The sequence below is a fragment of the Spinacia oleracea genome, chromosome 3 (assembly GCF_020520425.1).
Source record: "Spinacia oleracea cultivar Varoflay chromosome 3, BTI_SOV_V1, whole genome shotgun sequence".
NCBI lineage: Eukaryota > Viridiplantae > Streptophyta > Magnoliopsida > Caryophyllales > Amaranthaceae > Spinacia > Spinacia oleracea.
In genome coordinates this window covers 77,720,821-77,741,876 of record NC_079489.1, presented here as the reverse complement: position 1 = coordinate 77,741,876, position 21,056 = coordinate 77,720,821, and the positions used below count along the sequence as shown (strand labels likewise).

At 37.2% G+C, this 21,056-nt stretch overlaps 1 protein-coding gene, 1 long non-coding RNA gene and 1 pseudogene across 2 annotated transcripts; 1 reads left to right on the top strand and 2 right to left on the bottom strand.

Moving 5' to 3' along the window:
* Nucleotides 1–5,153: 5,153 nt before the first annotated feature.
* On the bottom strand, nt 5,154–5,694 carry LOC110780503 (uncharacterized). Its single transcript, XR_008929505.1, has 3 exons — nt 5,623–5,694; nt 5,449–5,520; nt 5,154–5,329 (listed from the first exon to the last, which is right to left on the bottom strand). It is a non-coding gene; the product is annotated as an uncharacterized lncRNA (long non-coding RNA).
* Nucleotides 5,695–8,538: 2,844 nt separating this feature from the next.
* LOC110791342 (uncharacterized) lies at nt 8,539–10,647 on the bottom strand. Its single transcript, XM_021996093.2, has 4 exons — nt 10,197–10,647; nt 9,985–10,118; nt 9,833–9,908; nt 8,539–9,737 (listed from the first exon to the last, which is right to left on the bottom strand). Exons 1-4 carry the CDS (start codon nt 10,636–10,638, stop codon nt 8,683–8,685), a joined length of 1,707 nt encoding a protein of 568 aa, XP_021851785.2. The 5' UTR covers nt 10,639–10,647; the 3' UTR covers nt 8,539–8,682.
* A 9,920-nt stretch (nt 10,648–20,567) lies between these two features.
* On the top strand, nt 20,568–20,667 carry LOC130470998 (uncharacterized; annotated as a pseudogene).
* The last annotated feature ends 389 nt before the right edge of the window (nt 20,668–21,056 follow it).

Below are 21,056 nucleotides of genomic sequence, written 5' to 3'. Positions count from 1 at the left end.
CGAACGTGCTTTGGACTATCCACGAAGGGGCGACATTTGGAGCTTTATACTTGTTTTTGTTCGTTTCGGGAGAAGCTAGGGAAGGCACGCATCACATATTATGTATACTAAATTGTGCTAATTGATTATGTGGCAATTAATTTTGATTGTTCATAACCTAACAGTCTTATAAGAATTTGACCTTTCATGGGAAAGTGGATATGGTTTAGCGCATGTTTGAGAGTGATGGAGGGATTACTAGTGAAGGATTCCCCAGTAGTCAAAGTGGGTTTATAGGTCGAGATAATATGGGAGGACTATTTAGATCAACTTTTATTGTTAATATGCCTCCCAATTTGCCAACTTTTGAAGCATGAGAGGATGATGAATGGATTGAGGAGCCCGTGACATATAAAACATATGTTGAATATGATGATTCTACAGTAGAAGAAGAGGCGACGTATAAGAAGTTACTTGAAGCTTCTAAGGAGAAATTATACGAGGGGTGTATCAATTTTTCAAAGTTATCTTTTCTTTGACACTTATTTCACTTGAAGTGCATGAACTACTGATCTATTAACTCTTTCAATATTTTGTTAAAGCTAATTTTAGATGCATTTCCTTAAATACTTGATTTTCCCGCGTCTTATTATTACAGTAAGAAACTGATAAAAGAATTGGGACTTGGGTATGGAAACATTGATGCTTGTCCTAATAATTGTATGTAATGTCTGTGGTACATCAAGGTGGAAGTGAACTAAGGGTATGAGTGGCGATGTAAGTGATGACGATACAAATACATTGAAGAGAAGTGTGCCAGCTAAGGTAATGCGATATTTCCCTCTTATCCCGAAGCTAAACAGAATCTACATGTCATCAGAAACAGCGGAAGAGATAAGATGGCATGATACAAAGCGATTGGGTGAACATGATAAGAAGAATTCAAGGCATCCATTAGATGCCTTAGCTTGGAAAACATTTGATGAGAGTGTTGGGCTTTATGCTAATCTAATTAACAAACCGGAAGAACAATCCCGAATCCAGAATCACATGTAAAAGTACAAATTAAATGAAACATACATTGGATGCGTTTACTCCCACTTGCCTTACGAACACGAACAAGAACTCCATGTGTAGTTCCTCTACAATAGTCCACCGACATATTCAGATCCGCCTTGATTCCGTAAGCTTAGAACTTCCACAAAGTATTTTGGCTTTTTGGGAAAATCTTACTCTTGGAGGAAAACTAAGAATTAGGGTTCTTAGTTGAGCTCTAGGGTTAGATGTGTGTTATTAGTTATGTGGAAAACATATTGGGTTTAGTATATTAAACCCTAGGGAAAATAAGGTGCCAACCGACCAAGGCTTGAAGCCTATGACCAGCCAACAACCCGCACAGCCAACCAGCGTTGGGCCTTGGGCCGCGCCCAAGCCGGGAGCTAGGCTGATGTTGATGTTGCCTTGATTCATCCCGTGCGCGTGCCAGCAGCATGGCCATGGTCCGAACGCGCTTGCTTTGACGTTGCTACTACTCCCATGGGCCTTGCGCTTGCGCGCTTTGGCTCGTGGGCTGGCAACTCCCTCGTATCCGTACAATAGGTCGTGCGGCTATTATTTATCGTATAGTACTTTGACGATCCAATGTCGTACGATATGATTATTCGTTTCTCCCAGCTTACTAATATACCCAATATGATATATGATTACGATCCAACGTTTTAACGTGTATTTACGTTTTCTAAACTAAATTTCGGAATATCCATTAAATGAATTTCCGATTTATTTAATCCGACTTTCTTTTTTATGTCATTGGTGTGACCTTGTAGGTTCAGTCAAGAGTAAGCTGTGAGCCTAATAAGGATTAGAACACACTGATCGGAAGCATTGCTCCAGCTAGCTGTTCCGATCACTTGATCTCACTGAATTAATTATTCATAAAAAATTTGAACCTTAGTATTGGACCAACGCCCCTTGGCTGAAGGGAATATGTCCTTCAGTATTTCACTTGTCCTTTAGACAAGTGTGCATTCCCATTCCTTTGTATCTTGGTGTTACTTACTGAACATAAGGTAAGCTCCAAGCCATCCTTATTAGGTCCAGAAGTGTTTCTCGGATTACCGAGTTCAACTGTTAAACTCTTACAGATGGTTAAGCCTTAACCAATCAGAGCACGTCCATGCATTTTCATAGTATCTAACTCTTTGAGCGGCCTTGTACAACAACAACACCATACCCTATCAAAGATAGAAGGACAATCCCTTCTTGTAACTTATGAACAACTTACTTTGATTCATAGCTAGTATGAATACTGCTTTTATAGTCTCCTTTTAAGGTGCGACGTTTAGCAAGCATCAAAGAGAACTAATTCTCAAACAAGTAATCATAATTACTAATGTTTTGAGGAATAGGTTCCAATCACCATTAATGAGAACAGCTTATGACATGACTTTAATCTCTTAAAGTGTTCTCATGGTCAATCTGATACGAATTCCAATAATTATCTATGCAAATGATTTTTGACATCCAAGTCCCATCTAGTTCAAGAAACTAAACTATAAATCAATTTGCAATCTAATCTTCATTAGTCATTGTTCGTCCAACCTTTCAATGATCAGGATTAGGGATCCTTTTGTGATTAAATATTCAAGTTCACTTATGGGTGTTTCTTTATCACAGACTCCAGTCTTGATATCCTTGTAGGCATCAAAAATATCATAAATGTCATGAGAATACTTTAAGCTATTAAAGTCATGTTATAAGTTGTTCTCATTAATAGTGATTAAAACCATTCCTCAAAACATGAGTAATTATGATTGCTTGTTTGAAGATTAGTTCGCTTTGATGCTCGCTAAATGTCGCACCATAAAAGGAGACTATAAAAGCAGTAGTCAGGTGTATTATGAATCAAAATAGGTATTCATAGATTACAAGATTGGATTGTTCTCCTATCTTTGATAGGGTATGGTGTTGTTGTATAACAAGGCCTCTCGGAGAGTTAGATACTGTGAAAATGGATGACCATGCTCAAAATGGTTAAGGCTCAACTTTCTATAAAATTTTAGCAGTTGAACTCAGTAATCCAAGAAACAATTGTGGACCTAATAAGGATAGTTGGATCTTACCTTATGTTCAGCAAGTAACACTAGGCGACAAAGGAATGTGAATGCACACTTGTCTAAAGGACAAGTGGGAGACTAAAGGAAATGTGTCCTTCACCCAAGGTGCATTCATCTAATACTAAGGTTCAGATTAATTACGAATAAATAATTCAGTAAAATCAAGTGACCGAAACAGCTAGCTGGAGCAATATTTACAACAAGTGAGTTCTAATCTTTGTTTGGCCAGCATACTCTTGACTAAACCTACAAGGTCACACCAATGACATAAAACAGATCGCCGAATTAAATGAATCGGAAATTCACTTAATGGATTTTCGAAAAATTAGTTCAGAAAATATAAATATACTATATGACGTTGGATCGGAATTGTATACCGTATTGCGTATATTCATAATCTAGGCGAAACGAATAATCTTATTGTACGGCGTTGGATCGTATCGAGCTATACGATAAATAAAATTTCAAAAGATAATTAAGTCGCAACACAAAGAGCAACCCACTAGCCGGAGCGCACAAGCGCAAGGCCCATGGACGCAGCGCGCAAAGCAAAGCAGTGTTGGCCCATGGCCTGCTGCTGTGGCGCGCGCGACAAAGGCACAAAGCAGCAGCAGCAGCGCGAGGCCCGTGGCCCAGCTGTTTGTTGTGCGTGCTATTGTCCTCGTGGGCTTGTTGGCCGGCCAAAGACCATTGGCCTTGGTCGGTCGGTTTGCTTAGTTTGCAAGACACATATGTTTTCTATACTACTACACACGTTACACATACCCCTGGACATACAAGTGAGAACCCTAATTCTCGGTTTGCCTCCAAACTGTGTTCTTCCCTAAAAAGCTACAAACCTTGAAAGAGATCTAAGATATCAATCTCAAGGCGGATTTGCACTATTGGTGGACTTAGTAGAGGAACTACAATTGGAGTTCTCGATCCTGTTCGTAGACTATACGGGAGTACATGCTACAAATATCACTACAACATATAAGATCAAAGAGGGCGAAAAATATCGCCCTATTTGATGTAATTCTCGCCCTTTTAGGCTACCAGGGCGACTTTTAAATCGCCCTCCCATCGCCCTGTTAGGCTCGTTGTATTAGCTTAGCAGGGCAAGCAATAATTGTCGCCCTCTTTGATTGCAATCAAAAAGGGCAATATTTTTCGCCCTCCTTGATTGAAATCAGATAGGGCGACTTCTTTCGCCCTCTTTGATTATTTCAGAGAAGGCACTTTCTTTTCCCGCCCTTCTTGATTGGAATCAAGAAAGGCAGCTTATTTCGCCCTCTTTGATTAAATCAAGGAAGACTATATTTTTTTGGTGCCCCAGTTGATAAATCGCCCACCATTTTCTATTTTGCTATTTTATTTTTATTTTGTTAAAAAATATTAGCCAATTTACATCAAATAAATTAACCTACATGGGATTCGAACCCACATCTTTGCGCATTTGCACAATGCTCTCCCATTTGAGCTAATAGGTTAGTGCTACTTATCCCATTGAAGCAATGTTTATAGTACACAAAACTAGGATTAATAATTAGTCAACAACAACCAGATGGAGTTCTCTTCCTCGTGTGCAGCTACTCGTTCTCCACTCTCCATGGAAATGTTTCATAGAGTTTGGACAATTTTTCAAAACGGCCTCCACTAAAGCAGGGTGATAGTAAGTAAAGCAAGCATTATTCTTCATTGTAAGAAGTAATTTTGAGTCTTAATTTCATCACACACATACAACACTTAGAAATTTAAGAGCATTCTTAACATTAAACTTGTGATTTGTGACAATCTATGTACCTTAGGGCGCTTAACATCATGGCCTCTTCAAACTGCTTCAGAAGCTCAGGTGGAGATACTTGATCGAACTCAGCCTCGAGAACAGCAATTGAACCCTCAAAGCCACTACTAATCATTTCTCTGTCAAGTGTCAATGATACCACTAAGATAAATCAAAACTATCATTGAAATATTTACAATGTTAAGATTTTAAGGATAACGACTTACAGCTTTTGGAGTTTTGAATAATTCTCAAAATGATCAGGCAAGCTCCCATTGAAGTTGTTGCTACTTAATCGACTAACAAGTACACAAAAAAACAAATGATTGAGAGAGAAAGAGATGAACAAAAAGCTCTATACTTAAATCTCAATTCTTCAATCAAATAAACTACTTACAGTACCCTTAGATTGGCCAGATTTTTCAACTCCAAAGGCACCTTTCATGTAAGTTTGTTGTCATTTAAAGTTCTTGATCAAGTGCAAGGAAAGACACAAACAAGGTTTAACATTAATGTTTATGTAACAAAAAAAATGATAGGATAAATATATATTGAGCCTATTACAAGAAAGGGGGGAAAAGGGTGTACCGTTCGCTTAAGTTGACCAAGTTCCCAAGCTCAGGAGAAATAGTTCCATTGAACTGATTGCTCTCAATGCTTCTGATGTTCCATAAATAATTTGAGTATAGAGTAAGAAATATATGCTATATGCTTGTGCATTTATCTTATAGAAATTGTGAAAAAGGAGAGAAAGGAAGATACAGGTTTATGAGAGTGGTGATATTCCCCAAATATTTTGGAATTGGTCATGACAGTCGATTGGCAAACAGAGACCTGTAAAAAATATACCTTGCTAGGATAAGAAATTAAGCTCAAAGAAACACATTGACAAAGAAAGAACGGAGTATATGTTTTCTTACGAACTCCAATTTCGCATCAGCCCATCCCCGTGGTATTGTCCCAGTAAGGACATTCCTTGAGAGATCACTGATAAAATGGTACATGTTAAATGTTGTCCTTAACTATATGCACAACAGAGATAATTGATTCTATTTGAAGAAAATTGCAAGTTTGTAAGAGGTATTTACATTGAGTGACATCAATTGAATGATTCCTACATACAACAACACATTTAAATCCAATAATTTTTTAAAAATAACCTAAACACGTATGAGTACTGAAATTACTGAAATGGATTCATTTAATACAAAATGAATGCCAAAACCAAAAGTGCTCAACGGAGCTATGCATTTAAGCTCTTGCCTGACCTGAAAATCTAGCCAGATAGCCCAGTACAAAAAAAATGGAAAAGTAAAGTTTACCTTCTTAAAGTCTGGTTGCACTCAACAAAAAGGGCCTAAACATCAGAAAAACAACTCATATATGAACTTTCTAGACACCATACTAACAAACAAATAAGAATTAGAGGATGGCATAATATGTTTCTCTACAATGGGATCTATGCAGCTATGCTTATACGCAACAAAATTTCCTAGTTCAGATCAACCACTGGGAAATCCTGCTAAATCATGATCAATCATCACAACCTAATCATATATTTCCATTTCTAGCTTCAAAAGTTTTTCACCAGAAACATTTCTAACTTTAATTAATGGAGGAATAACTATACTTCACAGAAAAGCAACCAAATACAAGAAAACTACTCAAACATGAAACTCAAAAATGATTTACAAAAACTTCAATCGAATTGATTCAAACACAAGCATAATTGCAAAATTGGGAGTAGAGAGAGGGAAAAAATACCGATTCTAACAAACTGGAGGCCAAGATGAAGAGCTCGTCCAATCGTATTCAATCCTATTGCCGAAATTTTGAAAAATTCGATCAAATCTCCAACCAATTTAAACTAATCGTCAAGCAATACTATCAAATCTGCAAGAAATTTGAACTAATTTTCAAGCGATTCGATCAAATATGCAAGCAATTCAAACTAAATCGAATTTCGAGAATAATTAACCTAATACCACAAATTGATTCATATATTTGTACATATTTCTGAATATACAAAATTAAGGCCAAATTAAGCAACAAAACGACGACAAAATTAAGATTCAGAGTAAAATACATGAAATTTTAGCGAGAAAATCGCTAAACACAACCGATTGATAATACTTGCTTCATAATTAATTTTTAGGGCGAAAGAAAGAGATTCGTACCGTCGGAGAGGAATTTAAAACACATTGATTTCGGGTTCCAAGAAATTTACAGAGAAAAAATGAAATCGATTGAATCTGATCGATGTTCTTTCTTGGCAATTAATCGGAGAACTCAAATAAATTTGGATAAAAATCAGGAGAAGAATAAGGAGAAAGTGAGAAATACCTGCTGATTTCTTTCTTATTTTCTTCTCTGCAAATGCGACTGGCTCATTTTCTTCTCTATAAATGTGAGGACGATTAAAAGGCGCCCTCTTTGTTATACTCAAATAAGGCAGTTTCCAAATGTCGCCCTGGTTGTTATTCCGTACTTTGAATAAGAGGGCGTTTTCAATTTTTTCGCCCTCGTTGTTACTGTCAAAGAAGGCGCCCTATATTGTCGCCCTCGTTGTCAATACTAAGGAAGGCGATTCATTGTTGTTGTGTTTGATCTGTTCTATTAGGGCAAATTTATTGTCGCCTTCCTTTTTTAGGACCAATCGCCCTATTTACTTCTATTTCTTGTAGTGAATGTATGTTATGCTTAAATTGTACTTTATATATGAATTTTGGCATTGGGATTATTCTGCTATTATGTTAATTTGATTGACTGTAAATCCCATCACTTTTTTATTCCAAATATTAAGCATTTTTATTTTAGGAAAAATTGTTTTTACCACCAAAAATAATAGAAAATTTGTATTTTACCCATGGTGTAAAAATGTGGTATCGGTCGCGGTCGCGGGTTCGGTCGCTGTATCTCGGTAACGAAAATGATGCGTTAGTCGCGGATCGGATCGCGGATGTCGCGGTAGGAATTTGATTTAATGACTTTTTAGGTGATTTTTTAAAAGATTTTAACCCAAAATTTTATTTAATCGTAACATGTATTTTCAATACTAGTATACTACTCTCATCCTATAATTATTGAAAAGTTAGCTTTAACTTCAATAATTTAACATTTCATCAATAGATAAAATTCATACAAGTACTAGCAAATATATAAATAATGACTTATCATAAATAGATAACTCCAAATTCCAATCACAAGCAAAATTCAGGCAAAATTCACGAAAACACAAAAAAACTTTAAGGAAAATATCAACAAAAAAGAAGTTCAAAAATTTTACCACACGCAAATCAATAGAGACACCAGAAGAAGCGAACAAGTTGAGGCGCTTCATTAGAGCATGTCTGCTTTTATTTTGTTGGGTAAAAGCAGGTCCTTGGTAGATGAAAGTGCTTGCGACGCCATTGATAGAATACAGTGGAGAGGACTCAAGGAGAGAGAATGGAAGTTATGAACCCTAGTTTATTTCGTTGTGGGCCTAATTGCAATATTTGGCGCCTAAATTGTCAATATATGGCGCCTAAAACATAGCAAGTGGGTAGCTTTTTCCTTTTTTTTCTTTTTTTTTATATCTCCTTTTGTTCTTATATTACTTTTTTGTTTGTTCCAATGATCCAATCTACATTATTAATATGTACAATTACATTATTACATTGCTAAAGACACCATTGATAACACACAATAGAAAGCATATATATTAATAACATTAATACATTATCTCATTAGTACAATTACATTATTATACATTATTATACATTATTACAGTAGCATATATATTAATAATATTATACATTATCAACTCTAATATTTATGAAATTAATACCAAAAGGAATTACGTGCCGGTTGTGTTTGGGTATCTTCATTGTAGCTATTTCTTCCATAGTCCCCAAAAAGGTATGATCTCGTACCATCCGCCCATGGTGATTCATTTTGACTTGAGTTGCCACAACCACTGCCATAATATGATGGCTGATGATAATGAACACCCCCATAATTAATTGTGCCATTGTTATTAACATAAACACCGTCAGGAGGTTGCGGCACATTATAATCAAATTCACCTTCACCTGGTCCCTGGTAATTATAATCACCGTGGAAATGATCTTGATAATTGTAATCTTGGGAGGTAGGACCTTGAGAGGTAGAGTTTAATGACTCGGGTGGAAAAACATTTATAGACAATTCATTCCATGATGCATCACTATCTAGTGGTTCACTAGAAGGTTGTCTTACCCTTGTACGTCTTTGAAATGTCTGGGGATATTGTCTTTCAGATGTAGAGTGTGGTGGATTCTGAATGCGCTCAATTGGTTCATGTGAATAAGATGTGTCAAATGCATTTCCACCATGAGTGTTACTAGCATTATCGGCATCTCCATCGTCACTACTTGGTGGAGTTAAAATAGATTGACGGTTACCACCAGCTTGTTGACTTGGATCAGTGCTTAAATGAATTGAACCTTGACTAACACCACCACCACCGCCGTCCCCATCATCATCATCATCATCATCATCCTTTAACCAACTCAAATCATCTCCTTGAAAAACAGGCGCTTCTGATTCCTCTAACCAGTCATTTAATGGATCTTCGACATCAAATATATAATCCAAATTAATTGGATCATAACTGGAATTGAGCTCATCATTACCATGCCTCCTCAAATGCCTCAGCTTTAATTTCATGTTGTATCGAAGGTAAACAATTTGATGGAGCCTTGGGTATTTCAACCTATTTCTTATTTTAGTATGAACTAGACTCCACATACTCCAGTTTCTTTCACAGTTTGATGATGATGTGGTTTGACTTAAAACTCTCACTGCAATTTTCTTTAGTTCAGGGGTGCTATCACCATAAGTCATCCACCACAAAGCTGCATAAAACAATACAAAAATAGAAAAAATATATTTTAAAAATTCCAATTATAATAACTTAAAATGAATTAGTGTCCCATAAATAATATTATACCTGGATCCATTTGTTTAACTACCCTTTGTGCCGAACTACCACCGAAACTCTCTCTCTTATCACGGTACAAATAAATCTGTATATTGCCTGTTTGTTAATGTATTTTGAAAAAATGACTTATAATTGTATTTTAGTTAATTATAGTAACTTACTTGCTGGAGTGCCTTGATTGATGCATCTTCATCCCGCTCTATTCTCAATATCACATTTCTCACCCCTTTTAAGAGCTCTCTATCTGTTCCAATAGGTGTAGGCCCGTACATGTACTCAGGGTTTAAGAAACATCCTAACAATGACAATCATAAATTTGATTATTTGTTTTTCATATAATATTCATGTAGGGGAGAAGAAATAAAAATATTACCTGCTGCATGTAAGTCTGTATGTAGATTGTCATTCCACCTTTTGTCTATCATACTCCAATAACGCTTATAATGTTCACAATCGTTTTTTATTGCAAACTTACATCGCTCCATTGCCTCATATATGTATCCCATTGTTGGTTTGAAATCTCCATCAACAAGTCTCAATACTTTCAAAATGGGCTCTTGTATTTTCAATATCTCGCCGGCTTTTACCCAAAATCTTGCAACATCATTTGAAGGAGTTTTAGACAAAGTCTCACGAACTTCAACAGCTAAAGCGTCATTCATTTTGGCATATCTTGACATTATCCATTCACTAGAGTCGAACATGTTTTGCAAGCCTTCCTTATGCCTCACAACACTTTCTAGCATTATAAATTGTGTGGCAAATCGTGTGATGCCGGGACATGTGAGATCTCTGCCACCGGTGAACTTCTTCATGTAAAAAAGTGCCCATTTATACTTTTATATATATATATATATATATATATATATATATATATATATATATATATATATATATTGTGTTATCTTTCTTGCTCGATCTATAACAGGTTTAATTGTGCTCTTCTTTCCAATGTCTTCCAATAAAAGATCTAAACAATGTGCTGCACAAGAAGTCCAATATAAATGAGGGAATTTATCCATCAGTTTTTTCCCAGCAGCCTTCACACAAGCTTCATTGTCTGTCACTATTTGGACAACCTTATCTTCATCTATATCTAGTACTACTTTTTCCGTTAGCTTAAAGTAGTAGTCTGCATCTCTACGATACACATCGGTTGCATCAATTGACTTATGAAAGACAGTGCCACGATCCGAGTACACAAGGAAGTTAATAATGTGCATGTTGGTTGGACCTGACCAACCATCACACATTATTGTCACACCCCTTTCGTTCCAAACGGTCTGAAATGATTTAATGTACTCGTCCATCTCTTTAACTTCTTCAGGTAGATATACCTAAATAAAAAATATAAAAATAATAGTATTGCATTATATTAGTAAATATAAAGCTAACACGAATTTAAAGATTACGTGATGTATTTAACATTACCTGTGCTATATCATATGCCGTAGGAGCTCGAACATTTGGACATTCACGTATAGTTTCCATGAGAGGATTAGTACAAGGAGACTCAATTGCCCTAAATGGTAGATTAACATCAATCATAAAATTCCCAAATGCTTTTATGATAGACCTTTTTGCCTTTTTCAAAAATGAAGTACTCAGTTTTGATTGCTTTTGCTTTGGGCAATCCTTTTCTAGTTCAATTTCACGTGCCCTTAATCTAGCTAAAGGAGATGATGCTGGTTCGAATGATGTGCTTCTCCCTCTCCCAACTCCAACTGATATTGATCTAGTCATTTGTGGAGGAATACTACTACTACCTCCTCTATCATAGTAACCACTTCTATTACGCTCATATGTTTCTTGATTATGATCAAATTGATGTTGGTTTCTACTTTGTCGTAAAGCATATTCCAATTCAGGATCATCATCATCATCATCATCGTCAATTGGACGATTCATTGATCTTACTATTTCATCTTCAAAATCTCTAGTAAATCGGTTTTTTTCCTTCTTTTTATCCATAGTTTGCATTAGAAGTGTCATTATCTCTCGTTGAACATCAACAGATACACTTTCACATGGAGCTACATCACCCGATTTGTGAGCCAAATGTTGCTTTAGTCTTGTTATACCCCCACTAATTATTTTTTGACAAAATTTACATCTTACTTTACGCTTATTTTCATCAACTGCTTCACCAAATTTCCACCCAATATCTTCGTCTCTAGGTGCCATTTATTAAACCTTCTGAAAATAAAATAAAATCATCTAATGTCATATGCAATTGTTAATTGTTATTAAACTTATTAATGTGTTTAACATTTATTTAATATGGGTCAAAGCATAAAATCTAGCTTAGCAAAAGAATAGCAAAATAAATACTCCCACAAGATGAAGTACATTTTTTTTAACCAATTATACGTTATTTACAGTATCTTTCACACCTAAAATTAAAAACTAATAAAGCATATTACTCTTGTTGGAGGAATCTAGTTGTCGGTAGTACCCATAAAAGTAGTAGTAGAAAGTCTAGAAACAATAAAAGTACTTTATGAATCAAAAAAAAGTTTAATAAAGTACAATCATAATAAAATATAATTAAACAAATGCATAATGTGACAAGTCAAGATATAATTATCTAAAACTCAGCCCCACCACTTTCTCTTTCCCAAACTACTTCACTACTCACCAGTACCACTCAGAGATGGCGTTCGAAAAAAAAACTCAAACTTACATACAGAGATGGCAATGGCGATCGTCCCCTTTCAAAATTTCAATGAAATTCTACAATAGTCTTTTACAAGTCTAGATCGGTCGAACTTTAGCTCCTCGCTCCACCTTCTTCTTCGTCTTCCTTTCGAATGCAACTTCCTGGTATGTTTTTGGTTTTGTTTTTAATTGTTTGATAAGATCTGGTTTATTTGTTGTGTATTTATAGCTATATGAGTATATGCTCTCCTTTATCCTCCTTTGTCCTCTTTCTTCTGTTTCATATGCTTTAGACCACCATTATTGGTGAGAGTGAAACAAAACAATAGTAATCTTATCCCTGCAAAATTGAAAAAGCGGTATGAATTGTAATCATCCCGGGTTGGAACGGGAAATGCGGCCGATTTTAGACCGTACCAGTCAAATCGGCCGAGATATCGCCTTATTCGAATCAGGCGTGATAATTCGCCAAGTATCGTATCGGCAAACTCAAAAACCGAGTTAACTCGGCCGCATTTTTACACCATGATTTTACCACGTAAAAAAATTAAAACTTATTTTTTACCACCTGAAAATGAAAAGATTATATAGATGAAACCTTGATGTGGGAGGCCACGATAACGGTAATATTTATGATATTTTCTCTTCTTCCACGATTTCATGTATTTAACTCTATTCCCTTCCCCTACTTCATTATCTTCCATGAAATCACATAAAATTTTCTCCCATTAATCACATAATTGACAAAATTCAAAGGCAATAAAGAGATGAGTGTGAAGAAGTTAAAGAAATTCGCACATGAAGTGTTAAAAAATGGAGGAAAATTGAATTAGTGGGCCCTAATTAACGGTTTTATTTATTTTTCTATTTTCAGATGGTAAAAATAAGTTTTACTTTTTTTTAGGTGGTAAAATCATATTTTAGTTTTTTTAGGTGGTAAAAAGTAATTTTACCTTTATTTTATGATAATTAGCAAAATCGAGATCCAACGCAATCCATCAATAGCAATATATGTTTCCAAATTCATTTGATTGTTTTTTTTTTTGATAAGGAAATTCATTTGATTGTATAATAGAATCCAAATGGATTTAATTTGATAGTAATAAAAAAGAATCATCCCACATTGATTTTTCTGCCAATCAAACTTTATTGTATGTAAAAAGAATATCGAAATTGAAATATATATACAAACCACTTCTTACTATCAAAAAAATACAAATCACTTCTTAGAATAGTTGAAGAAAATAAAAGGAGAGACAAACAGTATAATAAGTGAGAAAAATGGAAGGAGTGGATAGAATGAGGAGAAATAGGATAATAGTGTTGATGATGTGCATTATGTGTATGTGCATGATGGTAGAGGGAGACATCGTGCATTGTAAACTTCCAGGGTGTTATCTCAAATGCATGGTTCTTTGTGTGCCCTTTAGAGAATGGTTATGCCCAGTTACATGTTTGAACGAATGTGGTACCAAGTGTCCAGATGAAATCTCGAATTATAAGTGTCAATATGATTGTACTTCTACTCGTTGTCTCCAGTCCAACAAACAATCAAACTTAGGTCTCTCTCCCTCTCTCTATCTGTCATTACCCTTTTCTCATTTAGGGTAAACATGTGATTCATTTTGGTTGATTTGTTTAATTGTGAAAGATTCTATTATCTGAGTTCATTTTGATTATTATTTAAAAATGAGTCGATTAATATAGTTTCTTTTTGGTGTAAGTTTTTCATATAGTTTTACAAAAATGCAATTAAATATACTGTGGAGTACAAGTTGAAACTCGAAAAGTGATTTTGGCATACTATTTAGTTGATTTTTTTCATAACTCACGTGAGTGTAGCACAGTTTTATATGTTGTCACATAGGATATGCCCAGGCCCGGCCCTGAGGGTGATTTGAGGGGCAACCGCCCTGGACCCCGCAAGGGAAGGGCCTCGGATCCTCAACACACGACTGCAAATAGATACAAGATCAATTAACTGGTGTGCTCAAATCAGTTCCCCTTCAAACTCTTATGGAGTACATATTATAACTTTGTAGGATATTTGGATTATGTGCTACGTAGTATATATAAGTGCTAACATGAGTTTTTATATTTTCCTATTGCAGATGTTAATCAGATGAAACCTTGCTTGGGCGATTGTGAGAAAACTTGCCAGATTTGATTTAGCTCAAACCTACAACCATGAAATTGAATTTTTATTTCGATTGTAATGAAATATAATAATAATAAATAATGACTATAAGTTCAAGGAGTTGCGTATGAATTTCTTTTCTAAGAGAAACACTTCTCATAAACACAAAAATACTTCATAGTTGTATGTTTTCGGCCTATGATAGATCCAAATAAGATTTTTTTAGTTCATTCTGATCAAACTTTAGTTTAATAACTTAGCATTTAGGTGTCCACGTGACAGGCTAAATCGCACTCCTATCAAAGATAAACCTAACGTTCACCAACTAAAAATATAGTAAGGGAAGCAGGGATCGTATCCACAGGGAAACAGTGTTCTTTTTACTATTAATTAACTAATCTAGACTACTGGTAACAAAGAGTTGGATTGGTTTGTATATTAAACTAAAGCAAATAATCAAATCGGAAAATAACAATATTAAAGGAATCTAGGGCAACGGTTCACCATAAATGCAGACCGGGATTGGACAACGGACAATAACAATCAATTAACAATCATAATTAGGAAAACATGCATCTCTCGAATCTTATGAATTCCTTAGGATAGAACAACTAGCGGGCTCTCGCTACGTACTAGAAATAATTCCTATCTAATAGCCACAGACCAAAAACATCATATTTATACCTCTCGGCGCATAATCTAAGGTTAATCAAACTCAAATCAAAATAGTCCGGCCGAACAGAATTGACGAGCAATAATAATAAGCTATAGAAATTATAATCAATCAATCAATTAATCAAGTCCACATATAATCCCAATCATGCATTCATGGATCCCCTAAACCCTAGAAATTAAACTACTCACTCATGATAATAAATAACAAAGCAATTAACATAATAGAAAACATGATCAAGCAATAAGATAAATTAAAGCAAGAAACAATACCGACTTGAAGAACAATGGAATAATAAAGCTTGAATCTTTGATTAAAATTAAAACTAAGTGTTTGGAGAAAATAGAGAGAACTAAAGTAGACTAAGTAATTAGAAAACTAGAATAAAAGATGTCACTAAAAATATAAGGGGCTAGTATTTATAGTTTGCCCAAAATAGAGCCCAAAATCGGAAATAAAAACTCGCGAAATACGCTGGAGGTTGGCGGGCGACGCTTCGCCCGATCGGGCGATGTGCTCGATAGTCGGCCCGATCGGGCGAAATTCCGCCCGATCGGGCGGTTGCAAAATGCCCAGAACAGCGCCCAGAATGACCGCCCAATCCGGATCGGGCGAAGCCCGCCCGATCGGGCGCGTGTTGAAACTGCACGATCCTCTATCTTCAAAACGTCATATCTCCTTCATTATTCGTCGGAATTAGGCGAGTGACCACTTGTTGGAAAGATATTGAAGTCTAGAATCCAACCCAATTTACATTACATCATTTGGAGTTGTAGAACTTGAGTTATGCTTAAAATAGTGGACTATAGTCCTTTTTGTACTTCCTTCGTTATTCGCTTTGCTTCAAAACTCTTCAAACTTAATGTTTGTGCTCTCGAAAGTACATAATCTCTTGTATTGATTCAAATGAGTAGGAAATGCACAAAAATATGCTAATTCCTACAATGATGAACCTGAAATTACAAACACACTACAAGGAGCACATTAGTACTAAAAATCGCTCCGAAGAGCTCATTTGAGATCAAAAAGTACTAAGGGACGGGGGTAAAAACTCTATATAAAACACACATATCAAACTCCCCCAAGCTAGATCCTTGCTTGTCCCTAAGCAAGAAAATCATCGATGAATACAAGACCAACTTCACCCCCACCATATTTCAAAATGAAAAACATAATTCAAGGCAAAATCTAACGAGCATGATCAATGTCAACCAATCAAATCCACCCAACCACAAATCCTCCCTAACAATCGTCACGCAAAGCGAACCACAAGTGCACAATGGAATTCAAGACTAGTGCTCACACACTCATCACTCATTTATGTGGCAGGTAAAAGATGTACCCGTTCGCTCCCCTCCCAACATATAAGTGAACAATGCCCTCCCAAACTCACAACACTCGTGTGTCTAGAAAAACATACACTCAACCTAGTAGTCGACTCGGAATGTGTCATGTCATAACTTGCATTGATAAACAACTATTTTCACATAAGTACGGCTCTATGCACAAAGGTCGGAAGGTCTTCAAAGCTTGTAATGTTAGGCTTAGGTAAGGGTGCGGTAAATTTGGATATAATGTGAGCTTAAAGCCTTGGCTTTGGGGAGCATAAATCCTAAATACAACCATGATCAATCACAAGTGATGACCACAACTCTCCCACTCAACACATGAACAATCAAATGAACTACACCATACTTTCTTGCCCTTTTCATCTATAAAACCAATCACTCATAATGATAAGGAATTGTAATACTTGAATGACACAATGCTTTGAATTTATTTTTTTCTGAAAATAATGAACTTCTCTTTTTTTTCTCTCTTTTTTTTTTTTGCTCAATTTCTTTCTCTTTTTTTTTTCCTTTTGTAAAACCTTCACATCTTCTCATCTCTTTGATTTTTCAACTCATTTTTATTTTTCAACAACTATCATGATGAGAGAAACTCCCTTTTTCAATACTCAATATGCTCAAAATGTACCACACTACAACTCCCTCACCTCACTACTATTAGCTCCCCCAAGCTAGGCTTGGGACTAGTAACCAATGGGGCTTTCATGGGCTTGTAATATGGTTAGTCACCGAATAAAGGGCACAAGCACAACATGGGTAGAAAAAGAGGGAACAAATATATCTAAATTCATCTGAAGGCTACCTAAATAGAAAAATGCCTTCGTCCTCCACAATGTGCATGTATATGAGTCATAAAACACTACTAATAGTTGCAAACCAATACTCAAAATCAATGACACACCAGGAAGCTATCACACATCCTAACCAAGTCAACTAGTCAAGCACCAAGTCCACAAGTAGTTAGTCGGAGTTGACTCATGTTAAGGCATCAAAGCAATCGAATATCAAATCATGGCTAACACATCTACATTGCCCATCATCAAATACCAAGAATCAAAATAATTTCCGCTCAAGGGGCACAGGGAAGCATGATATTGTATTCATCGGAACGTATTTTTGTATTTTTTTTTCAAAGCAATAAACACACCAAAATAAACACACAAAAATAAGTAAATGCAAAAATAAAAGGAAAAACATACCTAATATGTACAAGTGAGTGAAACACCCCCCCAAGCTAAATCAGACAATGTCCTCATTGGCTCAAGGGGTATCATGAGGAAAGTGAGCAACTCGTGGCTTATTTGTCGCTGATTCGCAAATCTCCCGATCGGGCAGCAGATCGCCCGATCGGGCGAATTTCGAACCTTTTCGTTGAATCTGTGCGCGCCCGATCGGACGCACCTCGTCCGATCCGGATCGGGCGAAATGCAATGCCTTGTTTTATTGACTTTTCTCAGCCTAGAATCCTTCCTTGACCTTTCTACGACGTCATCATCAACCGCCCGATCGGGCGGAATTTCGCCCGATCGGGCATTTCACTCGCCTTTTGTGTCGATCAGGCCACTTTCGCCCGGTCGGGCGATTTCCCAAATTTTTCTTTGTATCGACACGCGCCCGATCGGGCGCTCTTCGCCCGATCCGGGTCGGGCGAAATGCAAGCTGCTCCGTTTGGCTTTATTCAACTTTTTCGAGCTTGGGGCCTTAGACCTGCATAAAATTAAACACCAAAACTGTAAAATACACTCATCTCGCCTCTCCAATACCAAGGACTACACTGAATCACACACTTGATCAAAAATTATACTAAAACACACAAAACGAAAGCATAAAGTACACTACGGAAAGCAATAAATGGATAGTTAAGTACTCATCCCTTATTAGATTGGTGTAATGTCCCCATTACACAATCTCAGTTTATGCACAGACAATGAAAGGAAGGGGATGAGAGCCACGACAACTCATCGAATGGGGGCACCAAAGATGGTGCCATCTGGTGTCAAATCAATTGCCTTGGATGAGCTATGTGGCGCGGGGGGTGACAGACCACGACCCCGATCATGAATGTGATGCCCACCGTTCACCAAACTTTCGGCCTTTCGGGTCTGAGCATCATCAAATCGTGCTTCCCTTCGAACCCATGCCGAAGAGTTCATACTCCGATTACCTCCACCTGCAAAACAATTTGAAACATGCTCTTTTTCCGAAGGATTGTTGGAGTTAGTATGAGTCAATTTAGTATTAAAATAATCATTAGAAACATTGACTCCAAAACATGACTCCTCTACCATAGGGCTCTTAGCAACATGGGTTAAATTGAAAGTAACCTTGTCATCCCCCACATTTAAGGTCAGCTTGCCATTCTTGACATCTAAGATTGCCCCCGCAGTGTGTAGGAAAGGTCGGCCTAAAATAATAGGGATCTGCCTGTCCTCTTCCATGTCCAACACAACAAAATCAACAGGGATAAAAAATTTACCTACTCTAACAGGCACATCTTCTAGAACACCTAGGGGGTATTTTACAGATCGATCGGCCATTTGCAGAGTTATGTTGGTAACTTTTAAATCACCCATGTTCAATTTAGTACAGACAGACAAGGGCATGACACTAACACTGGCACCTAAATCACATAAGGCTTTGTCAATAAAAAGGTTGCCAATATTACACGGGATAGAGAAACTCCCGGGGTCCTTCAACTTGGGTGGAGACTTATTTTGTAGTAAGGCACTGCACTCTTCAGTAAATGCAACAGTCTCCACCTCACTAAATGCTCTCTTCCTAGTCAAGATGTCTTTCATGTATTTAGCATATGCAGGTACTTGAGTAATTAATTCAATGAAAGGGATCGTTACCTGCAGATTCTTTACCACTTCTAAGAACTTACCAAACTGCTTGTCTAGCTTGTTCTTTAGCTGACGATGAGGGAAGGGAAGTTTGATAGGTGGAACTTGTATCTCAACTTTCTTCTCAACCCTTGTGTCAGCTTCCTTCTCTTTGACCACCTTCTCACTTTCTCTTGGCACAGCACCACTTACAGATACTTCAACCCCTTCCTCTATAGTCATAGGTGGCCCATCATACTCATATCCACTCCGCAAAGTGACAGCATTTACAGACTCTCTGGTCACAGGCTGTGAAGGGAGTTGACCCTTGGGTCTCTCTGCGAGAGTAGTAGCCATTTGTGCCAACTGTTTATCCATGATCTTGTTATGAGCAGTGAGGGCATCGATTTTGGCATCCTTTTCGCTCAGAGACTTTTGCAATTCTAACATCATATTCCGCATCTCAACAAGCATGGGATCAGGCAGTGTGGGTTGAGGCTGTGGAGGAAAGCCAGGTGGTCCACTAGGCTGCGGGTTGTAGTTACTTCGCGGTTGGTAGGGCTGCTGTGGTGGTGGTTGGTAAGGTTGTGGTGGTGGTGGAGGGTGTTGAATCTGGTGGGGGTTCTGAACATTAGTACTCCTATATGATAATAGGGGGTTGTTTTTATACCCCTCATTGTATGAGTTGGAGTACGGATTGTTCTGCTTGTAGGCCTGGAATGCATTGCATTGTTCAATAGAGCTCCTACATTCCGGTGCATAGTGACCTTGCATCCCACAACTATTACAGACATTGGCCAACTGAGCACTCATTGCGGCGACACTAGCTTGTTGGGTGACTTGGGAAGATGCGGTTTGCATGTTATCCAGCTTGTGATGTAGGGCAGTAAGCTGTTCAATAGAGTTCATCTCATGCTTAACACCACGATCGGCAGAACCTCTAGGATTCCCATATTGGGCACTATGGATGGCTATCTCCTCAATCACCTCTAAAGCTCTGGGCACCTCCAGTTGCATAAATCTCCCACTGACAGCTGAATCCAAAAGACACCTAGACTCATTACCCAGACCATTATAGAACTGCTGAACCAGGAACCAGTCCTCCAGGCCATGGTGTGGGCACTCTCTTTGCAAGTCCTTGAATCTTTCCCAAACTTCGAACAAACTCTCATCTTCTTGTTGAGAGATACCTAATATCTGTCCCCTTAGACGAGCTGTCTTCTCAGGTGGGAAATATTTAACATAGAACGCAAGGGCCAAAGAATTCCAATCGGTGATTTTCATAGCTGCGCGGTTGAGACTATTAATCCATAGCTTTGCCTTCCCACTCAATGAAAATGGAAAGAGTATCTCCATAGTCTGCTCTAGTGTTAAATTCTTCTACTTGATGGTGGCACAATACTGAATGAAAGACTGAATATGGAGATTAGGATCTTCACCCTTTTCCCCACCGAATTGGTGTCTCTCGATCATGTTTATCAGCTGGGGTTCGATCTTGAAATTCTCGACCGCAATGGAAGGCATGATTGCCTTGGGAAGCATAGACAGACTTGGTTTAGAGTAGTCAGTAAGCCTTGGCACAAGTGGGGGTGGC